We start from the raw sequence: 26,699 nt of genomic DNA on the forward strand, positions 1-26,699 counted from the left end.
TACTACTTTAACCTAAATCTCTTTCATTTCCCAAATTAAGAAAATACAGGAAGAAAAAAATAAGCAGTAGGCAATATACAACCCACTACTTTTTAAAAAATATTAGACTTTTACTGTCAAAGTTTTCCTCCTGTCACCACCACCCCTTCACCTCATTCCATCTATAGTCAATTTATACTATCAACAGACTATAATCTCAGTACCCTCCATCCATTCCTAGATTATAATTCTGAAATGAAATGGCCATGAAATAATTTGACACAATGAAGAAGGTTTTTTAAAAAAATGTTATGAGAGTAACACTAGCATTTTAAAATATTAGCAGGTAAGTGGTCTCTAGTTCCTCCTCCTCCTTTTCTTCTGTTCCTCCAGTCACTGGTTTCTATTCTTAAGTTACTTGAAAGCTGACTGGATTTTCATTACCTTTCAGACCATGAAGGAAACTACATTCTTCCAAAAGTCATCAGGGAGTTTTCTACAAAGAAACACCTGGACTGGAGGGTTGGCTCAAAAAGACAGAATTAGAGAAAAGAACAGAACAGCAAGATGCTCTACATTTACACAGTAAAATTCATACTTGAAACCAATATAAATAAGAATACAGTACCTACAGAGACAGCATGTTTCCTAATACTACTAGCCTTTCCTAAGAATTAATTTTAAATTCAAACTTGACTTTGCCAACCTCTAAATTTCCCAATATTTAGACTTTTTTTCCTCTCCAGTGCTGGAGACTGAACCCAGGGTCTCCTACATGCTAAGCAAGTGCTCTTCAACTATGATATACCCCTACCCCACTTCCCAGTACTTAAAATATATGTATTTATATAGAAAAGGCAAACAAACCATTAGATACAAATAATAAGAAGTTAAAGTAATAATACACTCAAGAAAAGAAAAGTAACATTCTGGAGAAAAATCAAATGGCAATGAGAAGTTCCTACTGAAATGTCAATCAACTTGAAAAGTGAGATGAACTAAAATTAACTGAAAAAGACAGATGTTTAAAATAGCAAATGAAATAAAAGGCCATATGGTGCTGGCTAGAGTATAAGTACTACTGTATGTTGCTGGAGAAAGTGTAAATTGGTACAACTATTATGTTTCATCTAATCAAAATGTAAAATGCACACTAACTATAAAATGTAAAATAACTTAGCAAATTTATTTATAGTAACTTATCTTACAGATATTCCTGCATAAACACTTAGTCACACAAATGAAAAAAGACTGCACTGTTTATAATACTATTAAATAAATACAATCTAAATAAACATCAATATTACATAAATTATGGTAAATTTATTAAATGAAAACTATATACTATAATAGGGAAGGAAACAGTTCACATTCACTCAACAGAATACTACAGAGTAGTTAAATTAACATTTCCAGCTATGGCTGCAGAGCTAGAGATGTATCAACAGAGATGGCTCTAGGCTGGGGGAAAAAATCAGAATGATATCTATATTTTATTTTACAGGTGAATTTATGAAGTTTCTAAATACGTAAACTACTTGTACAGTTTATGGATATATACATATTTAAACCTACCCATACAACCCAAAAATATAAAAATATACCCAGGAATGCTAAATATGACATCTAGCACATTGTATAGCTTTATACATTTTGAATTTTGTTTTTACAGTACTAGGAATTCAACCCGGGGGTGTCACTCCAGCTCTGAGGCACATCTCAGGCCTTTTTGTTTTTTAATTTGAGACAGGGTCTCATTTGTGATCCTCCTACCTCAGCATCCCAAGTAGCCAGAATTAGAGGTGTGCTTCACTGCACCTAACATTATTTTGAACTTTATAACACACACATCAAAATTAAATATACACTTTAAAATCAAACTATCTTTCTGTACTATTTGCTAACTTTAAATCCTTTACCCATCCTTAAATCTCATGCCTTGTGAAATTCTTTCACTCTACCCCATCTCAAAGATTATGATTATAAAATATTTCAATTAAAAAAAAACTCCTTTTAATTGCTTTCTCTCATAAGAATACATCCACTGAAGAAAAATTAAATTCTGATAAGCAAAAATAAGAAACCTATACCTCCCTTCTGGAGATATCAACTGTTAATATTGGTATATAGCCTTGCAGATTCATTTTACTGTGTCTGTGTGTACATACACATCCTATCAATTTTACAAAGGTGGAATCAGTATACATCTTGTATATTTTTTATTACTAATCAGTTAGATTAATCTAAATTTATCTTGCTCACACTATACTACCTATAAGTAAGTATATGTTAAAACAAAATTGTACAAAATTGAAAAATAGGGAGAAATACTAAAATAAGTCAAATGAATTTTGCTATCCTACAAATGGCTGATATGATATGCAGGTAATAGGTATCACTAAGATAACTAAGTTTTGATTACTCAGATATAACATACAAGAGATAATAATCATAGAGATATACCAGAAAACTGGACTTATGCATATTGTATTCCATTTTTCAAATAAGGAGAAAGATGAATTAAAGAAACTAAATAACAACATTTTTGTCATTAATCTTCAGGATATTCAGAGACTACAATAATACACAGGGTTTAGGAACACTTAAGAAATGCTAATAATTAGAAATAGAGCAAGTTTACTAAAAAGAAGTCATGTTAAACTATTCTAATTTTCTCCTTTGTTAATATACTGTATTAGTATATTAGCTGATATGTAGAATGTATGATAGTATGGACTAATTTTTTAAAACTGCCATATATCTGGAGCCAAGAACAATGCCAGGCATGTGTGAGAGACTCAATCAATATTTGTTGAAAGACTGGCTTAATAAATGATGTAATAAATTAACCAAGGATTTTGATATTTCTCTAAAATTCTGGTGGCCTAAATGGACAAATAAGAACTAAATTTTGCTATAATTAGATATAGTCACAGCAAAATAAATTATAACCAAAAATAAAAACTCATAAAGATTAAGAAATGTCACAGAGTAATCTCCTTGGTCCTTTCCTAGTCAATACTATTAGCAATTATGAGGAAGAAAGAAAAGGTAAATTTAATGTATAGATAATAACTTGTACTTAATACATTAGATATAAGAATTGTACGCTAATAGTACTGACAGTGAAATTAATTAAGCTGACATTTACAGTTATAAATTAATATTTATTTAAAAGAAACCAACTGAAGTACCCTATGATGCAGCAACTCCACTCCAAGGTATATCCCCAAGAGAAATGAAAACAAACATCCACCTAAAAACCGGTACACAAATGTTCATAGCATCACCATTCTTAAAAGCCAAGAAATGGAACCACCTAAATGTCCCTCAACTGATGAATGGATAATAAAATGTGTTATACCTATACAATGGAATACTATTCAGCAAAAAAAAAAAAAAAAAGAAAGAAAGAAATAGAATACTGATTCAAAAATAGCATGAATAAACCTTGAAAATATGCAAAGTGAAAGAAGACAGACATAAAGGACCACATATATTACATGATTCTAGTTCTATGAAATGTCCAGAAAAAGCAGATCAGTAGAGACAGAAAACAGATTAGATTAGTGGCTGCCAGCTGGGGGAAGAGAATGCTGAGACAGTAACTAATATTTGGTATAGAATTTTATTGGGGAGTTAATAAAATTTTATAAAATTAGATAGCAGAGATGGCTTTTCAACTCCGAATATACTAATAGCTACTGATTTACATACTTAAATGAACAAATATTATAGTATATATGAATTTTATCAGTAAAGTTGTTATTAAAAAAGAAAGAAATCAACTGATGAATACAGAATATAAGGTATCTGTCAACAGAACTATTCATCAGAAAGATAACTAAAGGTTATAATTTACCATAAACTTCACTTAATGTAAACAACAGTTATGACTAAATAAATAATCACAATATAAGGCTGAATTTTAGCACTATGGTATCCATATCAAGAAATGTAATAGTATTGACATATTCTGTGCCAGTCAAGTTATTTCAACTACATTATATTCTTAGTGCAATGTTCAAGAAAACTAGCTTAAGCCCAAAGGAATGTGTACAGAATAGAAAAAGGATCAAAAAGCCATGTCACATGAGAAATATTTGAAGAAATGAAGATTGCTTAGCATAAGGGAAAATAGACTTGGCATTCACAACTATCTTTAAATATATGTGTCTATTACAGAAAAGAGAGTAGATTTGTCCTGTACAGCTACAAATGACATAACAGAGTTATGAAGCAAGCAGGAGTAAATTAACCTCAGCATGGACTAGAACTGCCTATAACAGTTGTAACTGCCTCATTGGAATAATGCCCTCCACAGAATGCACAAATTCAAATAAACACTCTGAGACACTAGTCAAGATTCTATTTCAGAAAAAAATTCTATAATACATACCAGATTAGAAGTGATATTTTTACCAAGCATGGCACATAACCTGTAATCCCAGGGACTCAGGAGGCTGAGGCAAGAGAATGTTAATTTAGAGGCTCACAACAACTTAGCTAGAGACCATGTCTCAAAATAAAAAAGAGAGAGGACTGGGGGTATGGCTCAATGGCAAAGCACCCTGGATTTAATCCTCAGAACAACAACAACAACAACAAAGTGATATTTTAAGTTTCCTTCTAATTCTAAAATTCTATGATTTTATCCTAATTCAGAATTGTGTAACAAAAAATAAACTAAGTATATAAAATACCAAAATGTAGAGGATATAAAAATTTACCTCATTGTTCTGTAATGGTGGTTTTCCACTTTTCTTACTGCAGGAGGAAAAAAGAGAGAGAGAGAGCTTTACTTTATTTGCAAAATATGATCATCATTAAAATGATCCTAAGATGTCAAAAAGAATATACCATATTCTCCAAATAGGTTTCTTTTCATATCCTCCTGAGAGAACATGTTTAAAAGTAATAGTTTAGTTGTTTCTTTACAGTTTCAGTAACCCTTATCTGAAATGCTTGGAACTTGTTTTGGATTTCAGAGTTTTTCTGATTTTGGAATATATGCATATTTATTATCAGCTGAATATCCCTAATCTAAAAACATGGAGTGCTCAAAAAGTTTCAGATTTCAGATTTTTAGATTAGAGATGCTCAAACTGTACTAAGGATTATTTCCAGGAAGTGATAGTAAGTGTTAACTACAACTATGTGACAAATATTTTGTTTGGCAATTTCTACATATATATTATATAAATATATACACTTATTTTACAAATCCTTCTATGTAAAGATGGAAATATATTTTTTTCATTTGTGAATCGAAATTTGGCCATATAAACTGTTTTCGCAACTGGTACTTCAATAAATTTACACTAAAAAGAGCTTGAAATGTTTGTACACTGAAACACTATTTATACAGTGAAACACTGAAATGTTTCTCTAGCTGCTGGGAAACTTCCCCCAATCACATAGGAAATCCTGTGCCAGTATCTCTCTTAAAAATGAGAGAACATGTGTCATTCACATATTAGAAATGAGAAAACTGGCCTGGAAAGAGTAAAAGCCTAAAGTTTATGATTTGGCTACTAAACCATGCTACCTCCCTAAACAATATAGTTAACCAACTTAGGTCCTTTTATTACATACTCCCAGAGTACCTGTGCTTCTATATAATAGTGATTATATTTTTAATTTCTTGTTTTATGTATATTTCTTTCTAGAAAACTAGTTCCATGAGATCAGGAGCTACTGAGGATTGGTTTCTCTGAAGCTGAGATAATAGGGTATTTGGGATACAAAATGTTTGAGATTAACATCTGTAAATTTTAAGACAGAGAAAGCAAGTTCAGAAAGAACTGTGATACAGGACCAACAAAATTTTAACCAACTAGATGAAAGTTCTAAAGCAAGTAATGTCCATCAGAGCACTCTGTGATTTCTCTGCCTGCTTAATATATAAATGTGTGCTGCCACAAAGAGGTCATGACTCTGCAGCTGAGGTGGACCTTAAAGCATGGGAGAGGAGGCTGCCTGGATTCTGCATTTCTCTACTAGGTAGTAATCCCTACTTTAAAGAGGAATCTGAGCAATACATCTCCATGTCAACTACAGGAGTCAACCCTCTATGTTCAATACTTTGTTGAGCTACAAAAATCTGCGTAATGAGCATTTTCAGTAATAAAATACCAGTTCACCCAATAAAGCTAGAAAGCCAAACTTAATTACAATTCAATAGATGTTATTTTTAAAAGTGCTTAGGTTTACTGTTTCTAATATCAATTGTATTACAGGATTGTTTATCTGTTTAAAACTGTTACAAATTATAAAACTATCTCAGAAAATGCCTTTTAGCACAACAAATATAATAATCAACAGAATGAAGAGACAGACTATAGATGAAAATATTTGCATATATCTGATAATCCAAAATACACAGTAACTCAAATGACAATAGAATGAAAACAAATAACCCAATTAAAAAATAAGCAAAGGACCTGAATTATCATTTCTCAAAAGACATATAAATGATCAACAAACATGAAAAAATGTTCAACATCTCTAATCGGCAGAGAAATGCAAATTAAAACTGCAGTATCACCTCACAACTGTTAAGATGACTATTATAAAAAAGGCAGAAAAAAACAAGTGTTGATTAAAATGTGGAAAAAAGGGAATTCTTGTACACTGTTGGTGGGAATATAAATTATCATGGCCATTATTGAAAACAACAACAATTTCTCAAGGATTTTAAAATAGAACTCCATGATACAGCAATTCTATTTCTGGGTATACATCCAAAGAAAATGAAATCAGTATCTTGAAGAGAAATCTCTACTTTCATGTTCATTGCATTATTATTCATAATAGACAAAATATGAAATCATCCTAAGTGCTCATCAAAGTCCATCAAAAGATGAGTAGAAAAAGAAAATGTAATGTAATATATAATGAGATATTATTCAGCCTTTAAAAAAGAAGGAAATCCTGTCAATTACAACAGCATGGTTGAATCTGGAGGACATTATGCCAAATGAAAGAAACCAGGCACACATACACACAAAGCAAATATTTCATTATCCCATTTATAACATGTAATCTAAAAAAAGTTGAGATCATACAAGCAAAAAGTAAAATGTGATTGCCAGAAGCTATACTCCAGGCTGGAAGGGGGCGGAGATGGGGGGAAATTGTTGGTCAAAGGATAGAAAGTTTCAGTCAAGAACAATAAATAAGTTCTGTAAATCAACTGTAAGAAAAGGTGACTGTACTTTGATACCTGTAATTACTTCATAAAATGTATACATCAAAACAAAATTCTAAAAAATAAAAGTCAAAAAAAAATGTCATAGCATTGCTAATAAACATTACTAATTGGTATTTATACAGCCAAATGAGAATCCATGTAATAATTAGGTACATTTACACATGTACATACATACACACATATCTCTCCCCCCCGCTCTCTCTCTCTCTCTCACACACACACACACACACCCCAATGGGTCACATGATCTCCTGGTGCTTTTTCTGCTTCAAGTTTCCATGAAATACCTTGTTCGGAGGGCACATCTTATTAGGCATTCCCTTGGCCTAAGCACATAATTAATGTAATCCTATGTTCTTTGATCAGCCTGTGATGATTAAAACAAAACATTATTCTGTTGCTCTATGTTATTTTCATGATTATAAACCAAAGTTCCATTTTAAGATCTCAGTTTTTCAGAAATTCTCTAAAAAAACTCTCATTTATAATCATCCCCATAAAAGAAAGTTTTAATGGCAAAATTATTCAATATGAGGTCAAAAGTTGAAGAAAGATTTTCTCAGCTTTGCATTAGTATACATCAACCTAATACAAATTCTACTACTGCAAATTTGTTTATTACCATATATGTGGTCTGTAGACAATCACTTAACCATTCAGACACAAATACCAGCACTGAGATCTGTGAGTATGGCAGACACTAAGATAATCAAGAATGTGCCAAATGTGCCAAAATGCAAACACAAAATTAGAAAATTCTCATAGAACTTTAGGACCTAAGGGACAGATCTTAGACCTACTATCCTCAGGTCCTAGAGATACCACTCTAGCCCACCTCAGTCAAAATCTCTAATGACTCTCCAAATCTCCAGCTCCCTCCTTTTTCATGAGTTGTTGACTTGAATATCTGTTGTTTAAACAGGGTTTAATGAAAATATTGTAAATATTATAAACCTGATGTCCACATCTGAATGTGCCTTTCCACCCTAAACCTACTCTTCCATTTTCCTATACTGAACATGGGTCCTAATTCAGCGAAGAAATTTCATATATACTAGCCACCCAAACAACAAACTTAGGAATTATTCTGAGATATCTTTCCTTTCTCACACCCTTCATTTCCAGTTGTTCTCTACACTCTTTCCAACTCTATTGCCACTCCAACTCAGGTCACCAAAATTTCTCACGTGATCTAGTATAATATTCTTATCTGCTTTCTAAGTAGTTTCCTCATTATTCATCTCTCTTCTCCTATTCATTACAGCAATCATACCAAATATGGCATGCATTACACACAAATATACAAGTACATATATATGCACACTCTCTATTCTCTCTTCTATTCATTACAGCAATCATACCAAATATGGCATGCATTACACACAAATATACAAGTACATATATATGCACACTCATACATATATAAATATACACCCATATACATTGACTACATATATGTATATAAAACATGTAACCTGTCAATTCAACTAAAACAATGCTTAGAACCTAATTTTAAATTTCAATAAACAGGGGAAAAGGTTAATAATTAAAACATCCAATTAAAAAAATTATAAAGGAACAAGGGAAAGCAGAAAGTAGAAAAGGCATAATAAACACTAATGGATAAAAACCCAAGGGTTGGTTCTTTGAAAACTAAAGCATCAGATAATCTAATTCTAAAAGGAGTACAAAAATGCAAGATAAAAATAAATAAGCACAAAATAGATGAAATTCACTCATTTTTAAATGAGACTTCTTATCTCAACTTTCTACAGAGATTTGAAACCTTGAATGAAATGAGTTATTTTTTAGAAAAAGGAAAAAAACTAAACAGCTTGAAAATTTGAGAAATTTGCAAAGTTTCAGGTACCTACCTCCTATCCACCTTACCCCTTAAGAAAAAGCACCAAGTCCAAAAGATTTATAGTGGAATTCTACAAAATCTCCAGAGAAGAGATAATTTCAATGTTTTGGCTATTCTAGGGCATTAATAAAAGAAAGTATTCACATTATTTTTGCTTCCAGTAAAATACCAACACCAAAAAGCTGAAAAGTAAAAATAAAAAAAGGTTTCTCACTCTCAAGATAACCCACGTCCTCCCTTGAACTCATTTTCCTAATTTTGTTTTTGTGCCTCTAAAAATAAATTTTTGAGCAAAAAAACACATCTATTCTCACTTCTGCCAATAGTGAGAATGCATTGGATATTAAAAAAGTAAATACTTTATAATTAAATATTTTAAAATAAACATTTAATCACTTTCAGAACAATGTCCAAACTCCACAATGTGGTACTCAAGAACTTCATACCTGGTTCTAGCCTTGTTTTTCAGGCTTATCTCCTGTCAATAAACACAAATATTCTGTGCTTAAGTTACCTTAACACAGCACATTGAACTATACAAAACTGCAAATATTTGACCATTTCTCACTTATGAAGTGGCAATTTCACATGCTTCCATCTAATGCTATGTTAATCTTCCAGTATGTCTTTCTATACTTCCCCTTAAAAAGCTTCTTCCTCAATTAACCTGCTTAATTCCTACCTGTCTTGAGAACTCAGCACATGACTTCTTAGAATGGAGTGATCATCTCTTATCAGTTTGCCTGGAACAACCTTGCTTACACCTACTGACCTTGTATAATGATTAATGGTACCGTCTTTCAGTCTCAAAACTGTGCCCATTAGAAAAATAAATTACAGGTGAACCTGTCTTAGAAGGCTTCTCTGTTCATTTTCCATGCACAAACAGTGTGTATTAAGTATCCTCTGTGCTCCCTTTACAATCTGTACATCATATCTGTCCTTCATCAGCTACTTGAGAGCAGGAGCCAAGTCTTGCTCACCTCTTTATCACTGATGCCTAAGACTATGACTGGTACATGGAAGGTGCTTTAGAAACTTCTGCCCTGTTTGCCTTTTAAATTTTTTTTTACTTAATATGTTAGTAAAGTTACTTTCAAAATTAAAAAAGGAAGGAAACTGTTAATTGAGTTAGGTCAACACTTTTGGAATTTACCAATAAAACAGAAAGATCTAAACAACCAGATATCTAAGTGACCAGCTTTGGAAAACCTGCTAGAGCTGAGGCAGTAAGCCAACTGAAATGAGTAAATGAGAGAGCAGTTTTCTAAGACAAGCAACATGAGGAATACAAGGATACTAATTTTTTCATGAAACACTCAGGATAAGATAAGTGCTCAAAAGTTCAGCTACATTTGTATATACTTTTTTTTTTAAGTATCTCTTGACATCTAGAATTTTTCCAAATAACTTGAGTGTTTTATCTAATTTTTAATATAATTGAATCCCATTTAGAAAAACCCATACCTGGACACAAATTATTTATCATTGACCATTGAAGTATTTCTAAAAAATTAAAAATTAAAAAAACAACCGCCTGCATTCAAGATAAATTTTTAAAAATTGAGATTTTTCTCAATGAGTATAATTTAATTTTTCTTTACATCATCAAAAGCACAAAGATCTGGAGATAGACAACAGAGGCCAAGAGTATACATATCTTAAAAGCCAAATCCTAATAATAAAATCCAAATTTAGTAACAATGTGTTTCCATAAAGCAAATATTATATACCTAAATTTAAGTCAATTAGAATTCATTTAAGGAGCCATTTATGACAAATAAGAAGTCCAACCCAAAACTTGTTTTTCCTTATGCAATTCTTTCACAAATCAAATCTCCCAGTTAAATGCCCTTGGCAATAACAACTTTCATCTTCTAAGGATTTGAATTCATTTTTAAAATGCCCAAAAGCAGTTCAAGTTATGTCATAAAAGGTAGGTGATTATTTCAAACATTGATGCTTTTGGTCCACTGAAATTACAGACTCTACCATAGAAGAATTGTCATGGTAAAAAGAGGGGGAAAAAGAAAGAAGCCAACAACTCAACTCTAATGCACAGTACACTTAAGACATAGGTACCCCAGTAATGATCCATCCCTCAAAGTACTAGTGGCCAACAATAGTGATACACTGAAGCCACTAAAAATGAGCAGCTTTCCTTATGTCTCTTCAGCCGGTATCCTTTGTGTGGCTGATCAATGTCATGGCTTACCATGGCCCTGAATTATCACTAAGTGATGATCTGCTATTTACTCTACTTTCTCAAAAGCATGTTCATTTAAAACACTTGCACATTAATGGAGTCAGTGAAAATCCTGGACAGACACATTTCCATATTACTCAGAAAAGCAGGGATGCGTTCATCAAATATTCAACCACAATGAACTTAGTGATGTATTTTTTTAATATAAAGAGGAATTTGACCCATTTTTTTCATTATGAAATTCCTGCCATTCATCTTCACTTTTGAGAAATCGGTAAGCAAAGGCACACTTGACTGTGTGGGAATGAAATGCCCTAGACTAGTTGAACTAGTAATGTATGCTAATGGATTATAGTTGCTTGATGAAGAGTTAATTCACATTCCAGAATGTTGTAAATATCTGTCAGCACTGAACTAGGGGAATGTGAAATCTCATGTAGTGCTTTTCTTGAATTTGTGAAGATGTATGGTGGCCACCTGTCTCAGTTATCCATTATGAAGAAGTATTAATTCCTGGCAAAAAATATAGTTTGCAGCAGATCCACTGGGAAGTGTCCAAGCATTCTGGTAGGATGTGATTTCCAGATACAATGCCTACTTGGTAAGGACTGCATGATGAAGGGCATGATGAATAGCACCTTAACTTTAAGTAAATATATTATAATAAAAATTTATTTGCTGTCATTCTGATATAATTCTACTATTTTGTGGGACATAACTTTGGGGTACCCAGTGTATACATAAGGATTATTTAATAGGTTATTTAATTTCACATGCCTGACTTATGGAGATGTTTTGAATTTGAACTCAATCAGCCAGCTACATCTTATTTGAAAACTATACATTCAAACCATCTATAATAATCCTGTAAATCAGTTTGGGGCAGAAAAATCCATTTGCTCCTTTAGCCTGACAACAATCAAATCTCTAAAACTTAAGGAAAAAAAAAATTTCAGATTAGAAAGTAATAACCATTTCTGAAGATTAAACAATTCATAGTCTGAAGGAAACAAAAGGTATACATTATAATATCTATGAAGCAAGTACTAAGAGGTTTTCTGAAAGAGAGAGAGAAGAGAGAGATAATTTTTTAATATTTTTTTTTCAGTTTTCAGTGGACACAACATCTTTATTTTATCTTTATGTGGTGCTAAGGATGAAACCCAGCGCCCCGCACATGCCAGGCGAGCACGTTACCGCTTGAGTCACATCCGCAGCCCCTCCATTCATTTTTTTAAATGACATTTTAAGGTCTTCAATTATACATACACCTGTTATGAGTGAGGTGTTTAATATAGCTCAGGAAAGTGAGCATTTTGTGATAAAAGTATAGGATATATCCACATCTAATGACAAAGATTTGTTGAATGTTGTCATGTTACGAAGCTGTTTTAAAATTTAAAAAAAAAAAAAAGGTGTGTGTGTGGGGGGGGGAGTGAGAAATTGGAACACTTAGAAAAGTGATAAATGTCACACAGTGGTTATTATAGAAGGGTAACACACAGAGCCAAGTTCAAACTACAAGGAAATAAATGGAATAGAAGGGAAACAATATTTAGCTTTGTATAAACTTCTAGATTTCCTTTGTAATCTGCTAAAAGACATAAAGTTCTTTCTGTAATATTACTATGCATGTGGCACTTGAGGCATTGTAAGCAAAAGTAGGGACTGTTTTATCAGTCTCCTTGTTTTTTTCTATCTTTGTTTAAACTAGTTTGAAAGTATTTTACTACAATTAAAATGAAAATCTTATCTACTTTTAAAAAGCCAAATAAAAATAATTAAAGAAAACTTTTAAATGTTTTATAAATTATTTCCAAGAAAGAATATTAGTCTCCAGTGAATTTTAGAGATGGCTCATCTTTCCATTTTGGAATTATGATGTTAATATAAGTAGAGTTAAAAAGGGAGGGCTGGGGCTGGAGCTCAGTGGCAGAGCACTTGCCTACTATGTGTATGGCACTGGGTTTGATCCCTAGCACCACATACAAAAAAAAGCAAATAAAATAAAAGCATGCTATCCATCTACAACAACAATAACACACAAAAAAAGGAGCACCAGGGTACAGTTGAGCATAAACAGAAAATATAGAAGATGATATATTTAAGTTCATTATATTATATATTTGAGTAAACAATGCTAAGTGAACTGAAAAATTTTAATAGAAAAATATCTGCTGTTTTGTGATTGTTAATTTGGTTAAACTAATACTTTATATTAGATAGATTTTATATTACTTTAATATGAATAAAAGTAATTCCATGCATTCAAGAGTCTATATAAATACTATGTTTGGGGTTATATTTAGTATTTAATTGTTTTAGATAAAATATAAACTTTGATTCTAGGTACTATCGTGTAGTAGATACTATCCTCCTAAGAGAACTAAAAGTGATTTATCCCCAGAAATAATCATAATGCTTGAAATGGTTCCCTTCAGTAGTATGACTTTTAGAAAGTATTTTGGCAATTAATAGAAGTTAATTTTAAAATACATGAACGTCCCAAGAATAAAAAAATAATTATTTTTGACATAACTTGTGCTTTTCAAAAGAGATATTTTATGCTTCAGTAACATATAAATGAAATTTAAAAGGCTCATTTAAACCGGAAAATTAAAAGCAATTATTACAACATTTCCCCCCTCTTACCACATAGTTCTGATTATACAAGAAATACTTGTACCTAGTAGACTTTGTTTTTTTAAACAACTCTGGAAAATGGATATGACAGTACATGTATTAGTTCTACTAACCAAAGCTTGAAAATTTAATTTTTGTACAAATTGAATTATAAAATGCTTGAAATAGTTTGTTACTTTATAAGCAAAATGCACAGCACTTAATCGGTTTATATTGTAAAAATGTTAAATGCTTTTATCAATAGTTACTCAAGAAAATTTAAAAGACAAATTCCTTAGAATTTCTAAGGAAATGAATATTATAAAATAAAAATTTGAAAGCAAAAATAAACTACAAGCCTTATCACAACACTATAGATCACAGACTCAGATATATAATAAGGGATTCAAAGATGAATAGGATAATACTTGCCTTCAAGGGGTTTACAATCTAGCTAGAGAAAAGTACTTACAGACAACTAGCCTATCAGATTAGTATTTAGAGCTAAGCAAGGTGCTATTAAAGACAAAGTGAAGAACAACTAATGTAAACCCCAGAGGGGGAAAAAAAGTAAAAACTGTATTCCAGAAATGATGTGAAATCTAAACTGAGATGTAAAAATGAACAGAATTTATGGGAAAAGTGATAAAAGGTATGATATTCCAAGCTAAGTTAATGATAAAGCATTAATATGATAGTGATGTGGGAAAACAATGATATAACTCCTTTGAGAAACAAAACTATGAAACGTGAAATCTGAGTTTTGCTTTTGTTTATTAAGATGCTATGCTACAAAGCATCTTAAGGGTCTTAAAGTTGTTCCCTTACTGACAATGAACCTAAACAAGAAAACTTTGCTCTTAAAAGGAAAGTATGGCTACTATAAGCCTCTAAATGTATCCTGACAAGAACTGTTAAATAAAATGTCCAGACCACAATAAAAAATAATCAAGCACCAAGGTTGAAACCACAATCTGAAACCAAGGACCAACAAAAATTACAGAAGGCAAACAGACCCAAAAAGATTCCAGACACTGGAATTTCCAGACAAATCCTATAAAATATAGTGTGTATTAAATAAATATAAATAAGGGGGGAAGCAGAATGAAAGCAGTGTTCTAAAATCATTTCCTGGGAGGATGACGGAGTATCACTAATGTTTAGACTTATTTAACATTTGTTAACACTGTTCAAAGGTATGTAATACATATTAATATGTGTTGGATAAACAGTAAAAGACAAAAAGAGCTCTGAGAATAACTTCCTAACTGGAAGGGGGATGGGGGATGAAATAGTAAAAATAAGAAATCAATTGCCTTACAAGTAAACCCAGACAAAACCAAAGAGGAACTGTTCAGTCACAGACTGAAGGTAAAAACTATTTTAAATATCTGAGTTTTGGGCTGGTTTATTATGTAGCAACAGATAGCTAACAGATATAATTCTGAGAACTCATGCATCAAAGAAATCTGAAAATATCCTGAAATAAATGATATATCAAATAGTATGTTTACAAAATGAAAAAATTTACATATCAAGAAATCTGTGGAATCTAAATGAAGCAGTAATTCAGAGAGATCATTACTTTAAATACATATATTAGAAAAAGCAGCTGAATAGTATAAAAACAACAAAATTAACTGATAGAAAAATAAAAGAATATAAATAGATGCAAAATATAATATGATTTAAAAACAGACACTAGGCAGGTAAAATAAAAGCTGCATTTATTTAAAAAAAATAGTACTTTATGAACTTGCAGCAAGATCCAAAAAGGGGGAAATAAAAAGATTTGAAATTGATTAATAGATTAGACAAAATCACCACCAAATTCCTACAACGCTGATTCTAAAATTATACACAAATTAAGAACAATTCAAGAGTTGATAACTGGAGGGAATGAAGAGGTATTAGGGAATAAAATAGACCAAAATATATTGTAATATTGTGTGAGTGTACAAATGTGTAACAATGAATTCTATTATGTGAAATTATAATGCACCAATAAAAAATAAAAATTTTAAAAAGAGTTGATAACTGGCAAACTTCACAGTTTGTATATAAGATTCACTATATTCATGAAATAGGGTTCCTCTAGATCACCTGTTTCTTTATCAAAATATCCAATTCCCATAAAGGCAGCAAAGTCACTTTAAACACCTTATAAAGAGGATTACAATTATTCTTTTTTATTTAATACTTTTGGTTGTAGATGGACACAATATCTTTATTTATTTTTATGTGGTGCTGAGGATTGAACCCAGTGTCTCACACATTCGAGGCAGGTGCTCTACCAATGAGCCCCAGCCCTAGCCCCAGCCCCTACAATTATTCTTAACAATAATTGTAGAGGTTTTCTTGTTTTTTTTTTTTTTTTTTAATCTTTTAACCAGACACAATGGCATGTACCTTTAGTCCCAGCTGTTCAAAAGGCCAAGGCAGGAGAATCAATCACTTGAGCCCAGGAGTTTGAGGCCAGCAGGCTGGGGCACACAGTGAGATCCCATATTTTTTTTAAAAAGCTTCTGTTTTCTGTGATACCTTGGTTTGCAATCTGAAGCAATGAAGGTCTCTGGCATGCCAGGAGGGCTCCTCCTGCGGTGTGGGATTCATGGCCTTGCTGATTTGTCTGTAAATTTCTGAATTCTGGCTTCTGGTCAGAATTAGATGAATGTCTTTGGTGAATGAAATGCCACCCCAGCCTTATGAGCTTTATCTAGGAACTTGTTTGTTCTGTAAGCAGAGTGCTACCTGGCTTCTTCAAATTCATTTACACTCTTACCTCTGGTGGCATCAGGAAATATGAACACCCATGGGGCATTCTCACTGAAAGTTCACTCACATGAACCAGTGATTTTAAATATCAAAGGTTACACCCCAATATCATGTTTTGTTCAAAAACATTTTTCATTCATCTTTGCACATAAAGAGGTACGGAATAATAGTATTCCATCTGGGAAAACAACCCCTGGGCCAGTGGGAAATAAAAACTCAACATTATTTCAAGTGGAAAATTTGGGGACCCTTCTAGGAGCATCAGATGGGCAAGTGTTTCCCTTGGTAGACTAATTTTTATTGCTTGGTGTGAAGTGGAAGAATTAAGCTATAGATTCTGGTGGTGAAGATAACCCTATAAGCCCTGGAACTCCAGTGATCCAAAGGTTGCACTGACTCTTAAGAAATGGACAAATGTATATGGATATTATCTTTTACCTTTTTAATAATGTTCTTTTAAAAATCAGTTTGCTCTGCTGTACATATTTATGCATGTGAGGGGAAAAGGAGCTTCCCAGACTTATATTTGTAACAAAGGCAATTTCTTCAAAGCTTTTAATTGTGATTATAAACTTACTAAAAAACTGCTAGACTATTACAAAGATTTCTCATATACTTTTCAACTACATTTCCCAATTAACATTTTACCACATTTGCTTAATTATTCATTCTCTCTCCATACACATATACAAATTTTTTCTGAAAGATATAAAATTAAATAACCATTTAAATACATCAGTGTTTATTTTCTAAAAACAAAGACTTTCTCTCACATAACCACAGTACAGTTATCAAAACTGTGAAATTAACATTGATGCAACACTATAATCTATAGATTTTATTCAAATTTCTCCAATGATCCCAATAGTATCTCCCACCCTATTCAATCAACAGGGTTGATTCCACTGTGCTCCCATTCATGCCCTGTAAATAACAAATTTTATCACTTTCTGATTTATCTATCCTGTTTCTTTTTGCACAAAAATGAGCAAATATGTATACATTTGATTTTTATTCTTTCTTACATAAAAAGTAACATATCACAGTCTTTAGTAATTTGCTTTACTTCCTGACAATCATTCTTATCAGTCCACAGAAAGCATCTTCATTTTTTTAGCTACTCAAAACTCCACTATGTGTAAGAACCACAGTTTGTCAACCAGATTTTATGGGCTTTTAGACTGCATACCCTCACAGCTGTATCTTCCATGGGACTGCTGAGTCAATAGGGAAATGCACAGTAGTTTTGTTACCTATAGCCAAATTCCCCTCCAAAAAGAATGTGCTTTTGTTTTAGCACCAGCAGTATAAAAGTGTAAAAAATGTGTTTCTCCATTGCCTCACAAATAAAGTATATTATACATTTTTAAATTTCTCCCAATGTAAATGTGAAGCAGTCTCTTAGTATAGATTTAATTTGCATTTCTCATTTTGAGTGAAGTCAATCATACATATAAGAGTCATTTTTGTGTATTATCCCTTTATCTGTGATATACACTAAAGATAGATTTTACATTGCCATTTGTCTTGACACTTTGGTGGGGTTTTGCCACACATGAAGTTTTTAATTTTATGTAGTCAAATAATCACTATCTTCTTTTATTGTATTTGAATTTTTGAGTCACACTTTGAAAGATTTCCTATGTATCTAGGTTACAGAGGAATTCACCCACTTTTCATCTGGCACTGGCGTAGCTTTAATGGATTTATTCTTACATATGCTATATTTATTCTTGTATATGGTTATTCTTATTTCCAGTAGCTTATCAGTTGTCTCATCAGTGTTTATTAAAAAGTGTATCTTTTTTCCAATGATTTGAGATGAATTGGATGATTTTAAATCTCCCTGAATCCATTTCCCACCTCCCAAAAAAACCCAGACTGAACAAATAGAATAGCAAACCCAAAAATCCATGGACAACATATACAACAAAATTTTTAAAATGATTAAGTGTTCCTACAAGACCCAAAATATAAATGAGAGATACCAAAATGCCAACAGCTACGAGACCTGAATGATAGCAGTGTCTGTGTAAACAAAACAGTAGAGAGAATTAACAGGGTATCCAAAATCACTAAAATAACTCACTGGAAAACTCAAATGGCCAATTTAAGAAGAACAGTGAAAGTGGAAGGAGTTCTGTACATTCCAATAAATAGCATGGGGGTTCAATGAGCTCAAGGTAAGGTTGGAATGGGTAAAACAGCCTGGAACTCTTAATACTCAAAATTAAACAACTACAACTCCTTTGGGGTTCAGAAAACAATAACCCAAACATGTCACTTTGGATTTCGAATTGAAAGCACTAGAAAGCACCTAATGCTGAGAAAGAAGAGATACCTTTTCTATCTAAAGATTGAATCTGCCAAAGAATAACACAACTGTCTTCAAATTTTCTTACTGGAATTTCATTAACCAAGGAAGATTATCACAGGAAGAAACTGAAAATCAGACCCTATACCTCAAGCCAAGAACTTTGTCCCAAGCCATTGTCTATTTATTCCTCCCCTAAAAATCATTTATTCCCCTTACAATTGCCCACAGCCCCCTACTTTCCTCTCTCCTATGAAGAGTGTATTAAGTCTCAACCATCTAGCCTTTCTTTGAGTTCTCATATTTTGTTTGGTGCTTGAGCACATTAACAAACAGTTATGAAAAAAACAGTCTATTGTCAGTTTGTTCCATCATACTCAAATACTGAAAGGAAAGTTTGAACTTCCCTACAGCTTCCTTTCAGAATAAAGCCTCACCTTGAAGAGAAACTGAGGGAAACAGAATCCAGCGCAAGCTGACTGAGAACTAATTGAAGGAAAGAAACAGCCTGGAGATCTGACAGTAAACTACCATATTTTCAACCATTACAGGAAAGCAACAAAAGAGGGAGCTCTAGAGCACAATTAGAAAAATTATACTTCTCATTTTAAGAGGTGAAGAATTAACTTCAGATTCAGAAAATAAGAAACAAAATAGGATCAAAGTTAAATCTTTTACATAGTTATTTCAAAGATTAAAAAACATAAGTGTATTCCTACATAAACTGAAAAGATGTCAGAAAGACTTTCCTATAGGAGATAAAAACTATAAATTATGATCTCAAACTAAAAAAATTAAGTTAACAATGCAGAATATAAACTAGTAAAGAAAACAACTTGTAAAACTTACAAATGTGATAATCAGAAATTTGAAAAGATAATTTAAAAATTGAATATTAAACTATAAGAAATACAGAACAAATTAACAGATAAAACTTGAAAATAATACACAAAATATATACAGAAAATTTTATATATTTAAACAGAAAACAAACCATTTGAGAAAAGTGATAAACATAAATGACAAACAAAGGTCATCTGATTTGTTAAAGTTCCCTCATAATTATTTTTAAAAAGGAAACAAAAACTAAAACTACAATTTGAAAAAACTCACCTGCAATAAAAAGGATTTGAAACCATAATATTAAACCACATGAAAATGCCAAAATTTGATCATTTTTTGATCTATAAAAATGGTTACTTCAAGCTGGGCATAGTGGTGCATGCCTATAAGCCAGCCTCAGCAACAGTGATGCCCTAAGCAATTTAGTGAGACCCTGTCTCTAAATAAAATACAAAACAGGGCTGGAGATGTGGCTCAATGGTTGAGCGCCCTGAGTTCAATCCTCTGTATCCCCTACCCCACCGCCAAAATAATGGTTACTTCACGTGGTTCAATAGAAGAGGGGAGAAGGAAACTACATACTACAGAAAAATCAACCCAGAAGAACCCAGGATTTATTACTAAAATAAATGAATATAAGCTAATAACTAAAATAATATTTATAAGTTTTAATATGTGAAAACAATGTTTGCATCCCCAAAAGAATAAGTCACACAAAGGGGAACGCAAATAGGTCACCACCAAACTTTGTCAACAGAACTTAATGTCAGAAAACAATGGAGTAACATATTTGAATAGTCAAGAAGAAAAAACATGAACCAAAGAATTTTAAGTCTAGCTGAATTATCAAATAGTCAAATATAAGAACCATAAACTGTTTAAAATATGAAAGCATTCATGAATGTTGTCCATAAAAAAAAGAAAAAGAATGATCTTGGACAAAAGAAATGACTACAGAGCCACTGTGATAAGGAGAGGTAACGAGCATTAAATATTTATTTACTTGTAGAACCAAGACTAAATAAGAGTTAAAAGGCAGAGAATATGCTCTGATGATGTAAATATAATACAACCATAAAAACATGAAGAATTTGAAGAGCATGTATTTTGTTTAAAAAAATACTTTTCAAAAATCATATTGATATATCTGCAATACTACCTGGAGAGTGTTATGTGTAGAAAATGTGATAAAGCAACTGAGTATCCCTGTGATATCCTAATTTGACCATCCCCTATATTCTTAATAATCAGGATTAATGGTATAGAAAAAAGGAGATACAAATGTTTGGCAGCAGTTGGTGATGAGCAGTGAAATATGAACCAACACTACAGCTGGGTCACAGGGTTTCTTTGAAACTGCCTTTAGGAACAATCAAGTAACTTGTAGAACAACAACAGGTGTACTAACCCTGAGAATAAACACATGGAAACAGAGGGAGTCAATTAAGAAATAGGTCAAGAAAGAAAGATCAATGGAGCTAACTTCTTGCAGGGTCTACTGAGGTCATTGTAAAGTTAGAATTTATGGACCTAAGTTTCTCAATGTATTTCAGAAGGAAATATCATTAACAATACAGGCACACTAAGATGAATTTTGCCCACTCATTGATCCCAGTACCCACATCAACTTGTAGGTAAAACCCTTTGAATAGAATGGCCATCATTACAGTTCTGGAAAGAACCAACTAGGGTCAAAAGTTCTACTGCCCAATATGAAGGAGGAGTTGAATAACTGACTGGGGTCAAGTACAGAAGGTGGTACCCAGGTCTCAAGGCAACCATAAAACAGCAACAAAGCCTGGTGTGGTGGCACATGCCTATAATCCCAGCTGCTCAGGAGGTTAAGGCAGTAATAGGATCTCAAGTTCAAAGCCAGCCTCAGCAAAAGCAAGGTGCTAAGTAACTCAGTGAGACCCTGTCTCTAAATAAAATACAAAATAGGTCTGGAAGGGGCTGGGGTTGTGGCTCAGTGGTAGAGCGCTTGTCTAGCATGCATGAGGCACTGGTTTCGAGTCTCAGCACATATACAAAAAAATAAAGGTCCATCAACAACTAAAAAATATTTAAAAAAAAATAGGTCTGGAAATGTGGCTCAGTGGCCAAGTACCACTGAGTTCAATACCCAGTACCCCACCCCAGCCCTGCCACAAAAAACAAAAACAGTAATAAATTTGGAAACAACACTGTTTCCTGTTGATGACCTGCTCTCCAAAGAGTTCTTAGCTGAAGTCTTAACTTTATTTGAAGATACCAGCTCTCTATTTCCAGAGGGTTTTTTTTTGCTGGAGTCAAACTTTATTTTCACTCATAATATAAAGTTCTCTTGCTTGGCTTTTTGTATTTGACTTTTAATATTCTTTTGCTGAAACAAAAGAACCAAGATTTGTAGCTTCAACTCCCCACTCTACTGTGACACAGACGCAGAAAACAGTAATTTACAATCTTCAAATCCTATATACAGACTGGAAGTTACACAATATTCTATTTGTTTTTAAGAAAGGCCTAGACACAGTGGCCAACAATCTCAACAAACATACCCAAGTTTCAGTTGTGGTCTTGAAATACCATTTCCCATTAAAAAGAACCAAATTCTTCTTGGAAAAGAGATGATTTTAGGTCTGATCAGAATATATCTAACAGGAGTTTAAACCATACTATTACAGGCAGGATGGAAGTTACTATCAAAGACCACTGAGGCCATGACAACAGGACTAAGGAACCAACTTTAAAGAGACTCTCACTGGACCAAGATGGACAACTGAGCATGAATAAAGATAATAACCATAATGAACAGATGCACAAATAATTAAATCAGTGGTTCTTGAACTCACTGATCACCTTCAGACAATAACAGGAATCTAACATATTATTCTGAAAATTGGTTAATAAAAAAGCAACCATCCGGGCTGGGTTGTAACTCAGTGGTAGAACACTTGCCTAGCATATGTGAAGCACTGGGTTCAGTTCTCAGCACCACATATAAATAAATAAAATAAAGGTTCACTGACAACTAAAAAAATATACTAAAAAAAAAGCAACTGCCTATCCTGCTTTTCTTAACTGAATTGTACCAATGGGTAACCAGAGAATAGAAAAGTAAAAGTTTCTTATTATGGAAGCATTCCACCTTATAAATAAATAACAGAATTCAAATATATCATCTTATAAGCCTTACTAATAAGTCAATTATTTACACATAAACCATCAATGGCTGTTAAAATCACAAAAGAGAAACAATCATACACTATACACTTCTTGACCAAGTAACCACACCTGCACCTATGAAGTATTCCTGTTCATAACAACCAAGACAAACAAAACTTCAATCTGATCAAGGTTTTAGATCCAACTATCAATTTGCACAAAATACAAAGGATAAAACATTATGCAATCAGCATAATTCAGAATCTGTATAGGTCAAAATATCTGCTGTTTCAACAAACTGTAAAAAAAAAGATGGATAGCACGGTGATATATACTTTCAGAGTATATATCAAGAACCACAGATACAACTAAATTATATTGCTCAGCAATGCACATTTAGGTTATAAAATTTAAGGAAATGAAATTAGTATAGAAGTCAGAATAGCAGTTACTTTTAGGTGAAAGGAAAGAAGCTGTGATTGGAAAAGGGTCACCTGAAAGACTTCTAAAATGGCCGCAGAGATCCATTTCTTGACCAAATGGTGGTTACAAAGGTGCTTTATTGATAAAAAGAATCCATTCAGTTATATATGTCTGTGTAAATTTTATGCAGTTTTCTATATCTGTGGCATAATCCATAGACCTTTCTTTTCAAGTCAATAATTCCATGTCTTGGCTCAAGCTGTTTTTCCTATCTGAAATGTCCCCTTAGCAAGACACTCCATATCCCCAAAAGATCAGGGCTCAAATGTGAAATGCGCATTTGAATTAAACATTCCCACTTCCATACTCCCTCCCATAAAACAGAGTTTCCACAACTAGTCATACTTTGGTTGTACAAATTTTCTATTACTAAGATCACTCAGTTTGGCATCTCAATGCCCAGCCTACTGACATACAGCATTAAATAGAATGTACTGAATAAATGTTCTATTTCTTTCCACATTAATATCTCCTCTGAGGGTGGGAGAAATAGCCATTTTGTTGAAGGAATAAAATACAAGCAGAAATGTATCTATTTATCAATAGTTAAACTGGAAATATTTGATATTAAAATAAAAAGTGGAATCCTTATGAACTTAATATTAAGTCTCACACTTTGCTTCCCCTCCCCCATCTCCTTACTAAAACATCTTGGGTATTAATGAGGTAGAAAAAAGTGAAATAATTCCTACAGTTCAAAAATACTTTAAATCTACTTTGCTAATGCCATATAACTATTGATAAACAAATAGAGAACAATGCCTTAACACATCATCAAGACATAGGGGCGGGGGGTTGCTGAGAATTTAATGAGAAAAATAGTATTAAAGTGTTCAAACACAGAAGTCAAAATAATTTAAGCATTAAGTAAACCATTCAATTCACATTTATGTTTATTATTATGGTCCTAGTATAGTGGTAAGACTGTTAATCTATTAACAGATATCAAAATACCTTTAACGGTGCTTTAATCAGCTTTATTTTCAATTTTATACTTTATTAAATTGCATACACTCAGGGACTGCTATTCTACGGAAAGGTTAAGAAATGCAGATTTTTTTAAAAAAACATCTTTTAAGCACATTCACAAGTTGTTCCTAAGAAGGTTTTAAACCATTTAATGCATACTACAGTTCCCACTTGAAAGAACACAACCATCAGTTAGTCAAAACATTCTGTCTACATGCTTAATAAAGACTCTATTCTTAACAGAGATGCCTACAACAAAAATGATTTTACTGTACAAGAATGCTACAGGTCTTTTCTTCCTTTGTTTCTATCAATTGAACCGAAGGATGCTTTATCATTGAACGATATCTACATTCTTTTTTATTTTGAGACAGGGTCTCTGTAAATTGCTGAGGCTAACCTCAAACTTTTAATTTTCCTGCCTCAGCCTCCCAAGTTGCTAGGATTTTGTAAGTGCCACTGTACTCATCACAATTGTTCTTTTATTATTATTATTAGTTATTGATGAACCATTCGTTTATATGTGGTTCGGAACCCAATGCCTCACACATGCTAGGCAAGCACTCTACCACTCAGCCACAACCCCAGCCCCTCACAATTGTTCGTAAGTAAAGCTACCTAATTTTTTAAAAATAATTTTTAGTTGTTGATGGACCTTTATTTCATTTATTTTATGTGGTGCTGAGAATCAAACCCAGTACCTCACACATGCTAGGCAAGCACTCTTCCACTGACCTACAGCCCCAGCCCACAATGCCTAATTTTTTAATAGAAATACTACACATGCCAATGTAAACAACTCTAATGTTCCATAAAAATCTCACTAAAAGAATGGAGAAATACCATTAAATTGCATTTAATCTGGCATACATCACTTCAAAGTAAATGTAAAAGACCCTTTCTTCCTCCTAATTCCAGTTTATATTCTGTTGCAACAGACTAGAAGTTAATGGTATTCATCAGGTCATGCATGACCATGATACTGATCCTTTGGGGAAAATACAATTTATCTAAACTGACAGAGTGGCATGAGTACTTAAAAGGAAGAGGTAAATTCTAGGAGCAAGAAAAGAGTTCACCAAAATGTCATATCAAACTAAGCCCATTCTCTTCTCTGAAGGAATATGGAAACTCTGTAAACTTTGTTTACTATGCTACAACTGATGTAAACCAAATCAGGTGTTCTCTGCCTTTTCCACATAAGAGACCAATGGTGCAAAGAATTCTAGGACCTCATCTTCACGATACCACGATCAGAAAAGACCCTTCCCAATTAGTAGCTTCAGAAACACCCCAAAAGAGGACTTTGGCCTAATACAGATCAGGTTACGAATATTGTCAGAATGCCAGGTCTGTTAACAGAAGTGCTGGCAAGATAAATATGCGAGCCAATAAAATACCTAGAAGTGTCAATTAATAGGAAGGTTAGAATGGTATAATTAGACGGCTTTACCCTTAGTCTGGTCCGATTTCTCTTTAATGTATTGGGAAAATATACAGAAAGAATGACTAATACACAGGATCAGTCAGGTGTGGGGGTGCACACCTGTAATCCCAGCGGCTCAGATGGCTGAGGCTTGAGGATTTTGAGATCAAAGCCAGCCTCAGCAACCTACACAGGCTCTAAGTAACTCATCAAGATCTTGTCTCTAAATAAAATATAAAAAAAGGCTGGGGATGTGGCTCAGTGGTTAAGTGCACCTGGGTTCAATCCCCAGTACCAAAAAAATAAAAAAATATCCAGGATCAAAAAAGTTCTAAAGGGAAGAAGTGAAATGCTCAAAAAAGGTTTAAATATAAGGACCTGCACTCAGGTTTTAAATAAATAAGCACAAGTTGAGGAAGGAAAAGGAAGTAGAACCATTATATAAACTAAATGTGGAAAATATTTGGCTGGTATAAAAATGAATGTCATCTCATGCTTTTTTAACAAAAGCTTAAGATCTACAAAGCAGGTCATAACTTTGTTCTATTTTGTGCCAGTGAATATGAAATTTAGGAACACCTCTTTAAAAGGTGGAGAAATAGAGTATCATATTACAGAAGCAGCAACTGAAAAATTACTGAATACCTGAAACTGTGTCACATAAAACTAACTTAAACACTTTCCAACTCCAAAAGTAAATGATTCTATCAATTGAAAACGGCTTCTTTAGGGAAATTTCCATAGACACATGTGAGGAAACTTTTAGGAAAGTTCAATAATTTTTTTTAATATTTTTAGTGTTGGACCTTTATTTTATTTATTTATATGTGGTGCTGAGAATTGAACCCAGTGCCTCACCCA

At 32.8% G+C, this 26,699-nt stretch overlaps 1 protein-coding gene and 1 pseudogene across 1 annotated transcript in view; one reads left to right on the plus strand and one right to left on the minus strand.

Annotated features, from left to right (window-relative positions):
• Abcd3 (ATP binding cassette subfamily D member 3) overlaps positions 1 to 26,699 on the minus strand; it is an 85,781-nt gene that overhangs the window by 50,910 nt on the left and 8,172 nt on the right. The window contains exon 2 of the mRNA XM_076863459.1: positions 4,710 to 4,746. Within this exon, the coding sequence (XP_076719574.1) occupies positions 4,710 to 4,746 (37 nt within the window). The remainder of the gene's footprint in view (positions 1 to 4,709; positions 4,747 to 26,699) is intronic.
• Positions 10,959 to 11,867, plus strand: LOC143403406 (F-box/LRR-repeat protein 3 pseudogene; annotated as a pseudogene).

This window comes from Callospermophilus lateralis, chromosome 7, assembly GCF_048772815.1.
Source record: "Callospermophilus lateralis isolate mCalLat2 chromosome 7, mCalLat2.hap1, whole genome shotgun sequence".
In the NCBI taxonomy this organism is placed as follows: domain Eukaryota; kingdom Metazoa; phylum Chordata; class Mammalia; order Rodentia; family Sciuridae; genus Callospermophilus; species Callospermophilus lateralis.